Source organism: Lithobates pipiens, unplaced genomic scaffold (assembly GCF_037356315.1).
Source record: "Lithobates pipiens isolate NorthernLeopardFrog02 unplaced genomic scaffold, aLitPip1_a1.2 Scaffold_30, whole genome shotgun sequence".
Lineage (NCBI taxonomy): Eukaryota > Metazoa > Chordata > Amphibia > Anura > Ranidae > Lithobates > Lithobates pipiens.
Window position 1 is genome coordinate 104,660,489 of NW_027507791.1, and position 8,729 is coordinate 104,669,217.

Genomic DNA, 8,729 nt, shown 5'->3' on the forward strand with positions numbered 1-8,729 from the left:
GTGTCCGGAAATGACATCTTAGAACTGTATTACTCTCTTTTGTGGATCTAATATATGTATATATTTTTTTTATCTTCTCTCACAGAGCAGTAAAGAGGCCTTGTCAGAGGTCAATGCCACTGGTGTTGCAATGCTTTTCTCTGCTGGGACATTCCTCTATGTAGCCACAGTCCACGTACTTCCCGAAGTAGGCGGAATGGGACACAGCCACAAACCAGACTCAGGTGCTGCTAAAGGACTGACCCGTGTAGAGGTGCTGGCCTTGGTCATAGGATGTTTAATACCTCTCATTTTATCTGTTGGACATCAACACTGAAACACCGGAGAATTTCCAAATCTGTTTTGAAAAGCAATTCACACTGGACAGATCCAGGGACATTGTAGTGGGGCTCCTGATTTCTCTTAAACTTAGCATTTGTGTAGTCAGAAGTGACTTTAATAGAACTGGATAATGCCGGTGGGGTGATTTTAATTGTCTTACAATTCGGTGACTTCACCCAGACTTTCAACCTGTACATAAATGTGTTTTTTAATCATTGTTTTCGCTGGCTATGTGTAAAATGCCACCCATTCAAGTAATGAATGACAGTGATGACTTTTGGGAAATGGTATAATGTTTTAGTCTGTCGCCTCCTATCTTTTTTTTTTCTCTTCTTTAGAGTACTGTGATGCCTATTTGTGACCACACATTTAAACTTCTATTGTCTGCTAGGGGACTCCTGAAGTTTTCGAAGCAGTTATCTTTGTGACCAGATAAAGAAAAGCTTTATTAAACCCCATGGCAGTAGATTTAGGGTACAATCATTAGAGCTTACTAGATTTATATCCACACGTGTACAACCATACATGAGATATATGGCCTCAATCTATAAATAACCATAACAAGCCACAGGTTTTACTTTAAAGCGGACCAATCGCAACTAGGCATGTGCAAGAATCTACAAATTAAATCCAATTTTTGTATAAATATTCAGGCTTGCTTGTGAAGGATTTATATGTATATACCCAATCTTTTTAAGCTTGTGTTTGTTAGGGGGGTTGAGGCGCATCTGAAATCTGACTGTTGCTGCCCTGCCTACTCACCTGGCCTAACATTAGTTTTTTTTTACTTGTATCTGAGTGTTTTGCACATGAGGGCAGCAAGTAAAACTGATAAAAATGCACTGAAACGCATTAAAAACCTCATGCAAACACACATGCAGAAAGGCACTTGGAGTGCTGGAACAGTGTTCTGAACAAGCAGTTTTCTCTCTCTGATGTGACCAGCTGACCTCACTTCCTCTGATGTGATGAGCTAATTTGCTAAACAAAATAAAGCTATGTAAGAATAACAAAAAAAATTACAATATTTAAAAAACAAAAAAAAACTGCAACACTAGAAGAACTTAAGATAAAAAGATAAAGTGCTCAGTTCCCTAAAGGAGAAGTATGGCCAAAGCTGTTTTAGCCCTTCTCCTATAGAAGATCACAGGAGTGCACTTCATTCTACACTCCGGTGCCCGCTTTCAGCTGATGTCACTCAGCCAGTCCTGGCTCTTGAAAGATCCCGACTTTACAGTTGGGATCCACTCAGATGCCTGGGCTGGCAACTGGCTTTGCCTCTCGACGAGCCTCTGGGCAATTGAGCTAACCACTCCTGCTCCCTCCACAGCTCAGCTCTCCAGTGAGCGCTGGAGGGGCAGAGCAGAGAGCCAGTGACTGCCAGTCACCAGCTCTCTGCAGACTGGATATCAAGAACTGAGCAATTAGCAGTTTTGGTCGCTCCATTCTCAATGTCGATCCAGTGGGGGACAGCTGCAGCTAGGATCGGTGCTGCAGCCATCTAGGTTAGTATGATAGTTTATTTTTTGTATTTACAAACTTCTCTTTTAAGGCAGATTGTGACTGCATTTCTTTGTATTCTATAACAAGCCTTTGAATGCAGCAGCCACATTTCATGTTTTCAGTTGATTTGTCGGCACAGATTATAAATGCTATCACAGATAACAAGCAAAATCATCTTCATTTCTTTTTTTGGCTTTCATGCAGGTAAACCTGATAACGTTATTTTGTCTCTGTCATAAAATATCCCGTAGGTATGTCTAATGTAGGATTACTGCTACTTGTAATTGTGCCAATGTTCTGATGTACCCACAGTAACTCAGAGTGTAATTTAACAGCAGAGAATGTGCTTAAGAGAAGTCTTTGCTCTTAGTCAGCAGTGTTCCCAAATAAGTATTTTAACAGTGCAGTGTTAACGTATAGGTATAGATTGGGGATCATTCAAGTATGACCAAATCGGACTGGTTCCTCCATTGTATAGATGATAAATGGCTGTTTTAATCTGAATTAATTGAAATATGTGAATTTTGGTGTCCTCTTCAAATATTCAATGTACCTGGTAGACTGTAATGGCCCATAACCCCTGCAGGAGTTGTGCTGCTGTTTGTAGTAATGCGGTTTCTTATCTAGTAAATAGAGCGGACTGGGTATTTATAGATATTGATTGATGGATGTCCACGTTCCACATTTATAAATATATCTGCTGAGAATGTAAATTCTCCTTTGACTTGGTCTTAAAGCTTTATAGCAGGAGAGACGGAGAAATGGTGATGACGCTCTGTTTGGAGTCAGGTTTACAGCTCGTCGTTTTGTGTAGAGGTATATGTATCTGTCTTTAACGTGTACTAGTCACTCTGATCCCAGCAGAGACATCGATTTCTTGTTCCTAATCAATATAGTCTGTCATTTTATATGGGTGACCTCACTTTAGTGTCAGGTTTAAAGTCTTGAAAAGAGATAATGGTCCAAATTTGAGGAACAACCTCATTCTTGGTTGGGCCTGCAAGGTAGTTAACCTTTAAAAACTCTGAGGCTTATTTATGAAGTCAAAGCAGAACGGAGTTTTTCCCCTGAACAGGTACTCTCTAGCCATGCAAGCCAAGGCAAAGGAGTCAGAAGGAATGTGCGGACAACTCTGATCCTTTCTTGTCTTCATGTGAAAAATGATGGAACAAGGTTTTTTTTGAACTGCCTTACATTTGCCCCAGTCATTTGCAGTCTTTTCCTGCCCCATAGACATGATACACCTAATAAAGCCAGATTAGAAAGCTGTCATCTAAGGTCTGTGGGTACCTTTTAAAGAAAACGGCATCCTTTTTGCTATTATCTTCAAAATCCTGTCTGTGCATAGAGACTATTGAGGGCTCTTCATTGCTCCGTCTCTCATTTCATAGCTCTCTAGCAATCCATAGATAGCAGCTATGAAAACTCAGACTGGAGATCAGACTTTTTAAAGGAAATGTCCATTCTACATACAATGATGGCACCATAGGCGACTTGTTCTGTTTTTGTCTATTGGTCAAAGTCAGTAAATATAAAACATAAAAATCGATTATTTTAAGAAGAAAAAGTAAAATTGAAAATACATTTTTACATATAGTTTCGCAGCTGCTATCTAAGGATTGCAAGAGAGCTGTGATGTGAGCGAGGGAGCAATAAAGAGCTTACAGCAGCCTCTCTGTGCAGGAACTTGGGTTGGCAAAAGGAAAGGCATGGTTTACTTTAAGCAGAAGCGCAGAACAGCCAATCGGAATGAATCTTTTCCTGATCTTCATCTGGTTAGTTGGTTAATTCCCTTTACGCTGCTTGATCATTGGGCAACTTGGTGTAAAGAGAAGCAGCGTTCAGCCATAAATCATCTTTCAGTGATAAGACTACACCAAACTGATGAAATCCTATTGGTTGTTTTACTTTACAGCACATCATTGCTCTTTGCACCAACTTATTAAACAACCTTTATGCCTTGATATGATTGATTGTAATGATAGGTAAAGCTTTTGCAATATGTTATCTAACATCTGTTATTGTTGAGCAGTTAGGAAATTGCAGATTTCTGGCTCTATGATTGTTCGTAGATCCTTCCTGTGTGGAGATATTCTATTGCACCTTTATCAGTTCCTTCTGCAGTATGTATGCCCTTTGTGTTCCTGTATTTTGAGACTGATGCCAGATTTGTTACTGGAAGGACAGAAAGACTCTGGTTTACTAAAAGAATTGAGCATGTTCACTTTGCAAGGAAAGGCTCACATAGCCTAGTACATCTGATTAGGTATTTGCAAAAGAATACAGAATCGTGCTCAAGGAAATAATTAATTTTCTTGCACATGATTGGATAATTGGACTCCACAGCTTCCCCTTACTATGAAAATGCACTACTTCTATAGTACACTGGTGCCATCGTAAACCAGTAGTCACATGATTGTGTTGGTAAAGTACTAGTGGCTTGTTATTACAGACACCTCTCAAGTGTAGAACCTCAGTTCAGGTCAGACCATACCCACCTGGAGAAGATCGTAATTATCGCTAGTGGCTATAGCAGCCGCTAGCGATAATCGTAAGTGAATCTGGCAGACTAGTTGTACTCAAGTTGATCGAACAGCTTGGTACATTTAGCCTGACCATTAACGGTTCGAATCGAACCAAACCGGTCAAGATTCGAACCATGTATAACCATGGCCTAACTATGGGAGCTGGTTGAAATTTGCATAACAGAATGCAGATTTGGGGCTCTGAAGGCATTATGTAGGAAAGCTGGTACTGATCTGCTTGGAGCTTCCTGCAATGATATATCACTGATGCTTTAGCATTTTCTGCAATTTTTAGGCTTGATTTGGTAGTTTACGACATGGCTGAAAATATAAGGATTTTTTTTTTTTTTTTACTTTGCCTGCCTCCCTTACATTCTTTCCAAGCAAGCATATTCAAACAATTGTTAAAAAAAAAAAAAAATACTCTGTACTGTCCTTTTTTTTATGCTGCACATTCTTGCTTTTTTTTTCCACTTTTACAAGTGACTCTGACATTGGAAGTCAACATGAGCTGTCTGCACAGACATAGTTTGTTCTGTCAGTAGCTTCTGTATGACACGGACTCCAGGAGTCCGCCAGATTTTGAGTTGGCATATCTGCCCCCGCCATCCAACAGTGGCTGCACCTCCATAAGGGTGACTTATGTGGGGGCTTTGTCCTGTGGGAGCAGGTGGTGGGCCACAGCCCTAATGTTTCTGCAAGTTGGAATTTGCATTTGCAAACGGCAATCTCACCAGCAGAATCTCTACAGAATTAAAAACCAAAACGTTTTTCTCTTCCTAGTTTTAGGGTTCTCAGTTCGCAAGCCTCTCAAACCCTGATATCATGTTTGGGAGGACTGACTTTTCTGTTTTTGCTGTTTATTTGAACTGTTTATTGTTGGAACACTTTGATACTTTTTAAAAGTACTCATGGAAATGAGATATTTCTTGTGATGTGCTGCATTTTCATATAATTCACATCATAGCAAAACAGGACCTGGATTATGTAAGTAAGACGCAAGAGAGGGACGTTCTGAACCGGCTGCCTGCATATGTTGCCACTCTAATTTTTATTGACTAACTAATGTGCAATATTGACTGGCTGTGTCCGCTATGTGTCACTCTGGCCCAGAGGAAGGGAGTGAACTCTACTGCTGGAGCCCCACTTCGCAAGGACAAATACGCTTTCAACGCTGGAATATCCCTTTGTGACTGGTGTCTGCCAGTCAGAAAATCGGTCTCTTCTGTACATGAAATCATTCCAGCATTAAATGCCTTATTTTTTGGGGGGGGGTTTTGTTCACTTTAATTGTGTTGAGCAATTTTTTTTTTTGTTTTTTTTTTAAGTATACATTTTATGTATAATGTTTTAAGTGATTAAAATGTCAAATCATCAAAATAAACAGAATTTTCATTATTTGGGTGGGAACTTGTTAGATATTTGTGTACAAATGAAATACAATAAAAATATAGATATTCAACCTGCTCTGTTAAAGAGAGAAAAATCTTAATATAATATAAAATATATAATTTTTTTTTTTTTTTTTACTTTTTGGTTCTAATACATATCCAATAAAAAAAAATTCAAGAATTTATTCATCAGTTTAGGCCAATAAGTAAAGTTCTATATTTTTATTTTTTTTGTAAAAAAAATCGCAATAAGCGTATATTGAGTGGTTTGCTACTGACAGAGAAGATAGATTTATGACATTTTATTTCTAGTAATGCTGATGATCACTTATCATTGTATAAATGACACAGGCAGGGAAAGGGTTTACACTAGGGGGTGATCTAAGGAGTAAGTGTGTTCTAGGGAGGTTCATTCTAACTGTGTGGGGAGTGGACTGACTAGGAGTACAGAGAGATCGCTGTTTCTGATGCCTAGGAACAGACGATCTCTCTGTACTTCCCTGTCAGAACGGTTATCTGCTTTGTTTACATAGGCAGATCCCTGTTCTGCCTCTGAGGCGCAACCGCGGCTGGCTAGCGGACATTGCGGCAACCGGACCTGCGCATCAGCTCCCCTTCAGTGTCTCCTGCATGGAACGAAGTACGGGAACATAATTTCGCACAAAAAGGTCGCACTGCCGCAGTATATATGATGGCACTGTAATTGTTTTAATAAACACATCAAAGTACCTTTTTCTTTTTTTCCTTATCGATATATAGCTGTCACATGACCCAGATCTTTCCCAGCCCATTTCTGCAGGTGGTCTAGTCATCTGCTGCTGGTCACATGTTAAAAAAAAAAAAAACAGCCTTTTGAAATACAGAGTCAAAATAAATAATATTAAATTTTAAATTGGCATAAAAATATATATTCAAAATCAAATATTTTTTTTTTTTTTTTTTTTGGCAATAACATGGTGTGAGTGTATTCCTGCCAGTCACAGGCTGTGTCACACCCCACCAGCCTCTGTCTTAGAATAACAGAGAGGTGAAGCCTCCATTAATCTACAAGTAGTATCCCCCACCCATTGTTTAACTGGTCAGCGGGCATGGAGAAGGAGGGGGTGTAAGAAATGCATCCAAACCAGATTTAAAGCTGACCTAGTAATGAATGTATTTTTTCATGTTAAAACTAGCTTTGGCTGTACTCCTGTGCAACACGAGTTCAGCTTGTTCTGCACTCTTGTGACCCATTTTCAGCAGACAGCAGGCTTTCAACTGACGTCACAGAGTTGGTCCAGGCTGGGGAAATATCGCGACCATATGGCCGGGATCCACACACATGCCTGGACCAGCACCGCCTGGCTCAGCCTCTCGGCGAGCCACTGAGAGCCTGTGCCAGCCGCACCCGCCCCTCCACAGTCCAGTGCTCCAATGAGCATGGAGAGGAAGAGCAGACAGCGGTGACTGACAACCACCAGCTCTCTGCTCAGGGATCTCTGAGAACTGAGCGATTGGCAGTCGTTGATAGCTCAGTTCCCAGTCTTAGAGTTGGCAGTGGCAAAGGTGCAGCATTATACCGATTCATCCACCTACGTAAGTATGATTCTGAAAAGAAAATGTTTCCCCATACTTCTGTTAATGCTAAGTAACATGCAAGTTTAAATTGTACAATATTACGTCTCGGGGATCACCATATTCCTCCTGACAATGGGCAGAAAAAAAGAAAGAAAAGAGACTTTTCCCCTGCTGTTGTGTCCCGCTTTTAACTTGCGTACCAACACCAGGAAAAAAGAAAAGTAGCTACCTTTTAGGTTTCGGTGAACACATAGGACATTTGATTAATATCAAAAATATTTTAATTTCTTTCTATACATAAAACAATAAAAATCGATTGAATTGCATCAATCGATCCTAGATGTTTACACATTAACCAAAGATGACCCAAAGATCATCCTTATCTGCACAGTTCATACACCCTGACTTTCAACAAACAAAACCAGACATACTCATACATACACCAATAAAACAGATAGAAGCGCCTCCTATGGCCATACATGTGATAGTTACATAGTTAGTCAGGTTGAAAAAAAGACACAAGTCCATCCAGTTCAACCTTAAAAACAAATAAATAAAATAAAAAATAATCGTACAATCCAAATACCCAATTTTATGGCCACAATTGATCCAGAGGAAGGCGAAAAAAAACCCCAGCAGAGCATGCTCCAATTTGCTACAGCAGGGGAAAAAAATTCCTTCCTGATCCCCCAAGAGGCGATCGGATTTTTCCTGGATCAACTTTACCTATGTTAGTACCCAGTTATATTATGTACATTCAGGAAAGTATCCAGGCCTTAAAGCAGGGGTCTCAAACTGGTGGCCCTCCAGCTGTTGCCAAACTACAGGTCCCATCATGCCTCTGCTTGTGGGAGTCATGCTTGTAATGGTCAGCCTTGCAATGCCTCATGGGACTTGTAGTTTTGCAACAGCTGGAGGGCCGCAAGTTTGAGACCCCTGCCTTAAAGCAATCTACTGAGCTGGCCAGAACCACCTCTGGCGGGAGTCTATTCCACATTTTCACAGCTCTAACTGTGAAGAAACCTTTCCGTACTTGAAGATGAAATCTCTTTTCCTCTAGACGTAAAGAGTGCCCCCTTGTCCTCTGGGTTGACCGTACAGAGAACAACTCAACACCAAGTTCACTATATGGACCCCTAATATATTTGAACATGTTGATAATATCCCCCCTTATTCTCCTCTTCTCAAGAGTGAATAAATTCAGTTCCTCTAATCTTTCCTCATAGCTGAGTTCCTTCATGCCTCTTATCAGTTTGGTTGCCCTTCTCTGCACTTTCTCCAGTTCCCCGATATCCTTTTTGAGAACTGGCGCCCAAAACTGAACTGCATATTCCAGGTGAGGTCTTACTAATGATTTGAACAGGGGCAAAATGATATCTCTCTCTCTCTCTCTGGAGTCCATACCTCTCTTAATACAAGAAAGGACTTTGCT

The 8,729-nt window shown here is 40.3% G+C and overlaps 1 protein-coding gene across 1 annotated transcript in view; it reads left to right on the plus strand.

Annotated features, from left to right (window-relative positions):
• The window catches only part of SLC39A9 (solute carrier family 39 member 9), a 45,374-nt gene extending 39,627 nt beyond the window's left edge, over positions 1–5,747 (plus strand). Inside the window, exon 8 of the mRNA XM_077464725.1 lies at positions 86–5,747. Within this exon, the coding sequence (XP_077320851.1) occupies positions 86–316 (231 nt within the window). The 3' untranslated portion in view covers positions 317–5,747. The remainder of the gene's footprint in view (positions 1–85) is intronic.
• The last annotated feature ends 2,982 nt before the right edge of the window (positions 5,748–8,729 follow it).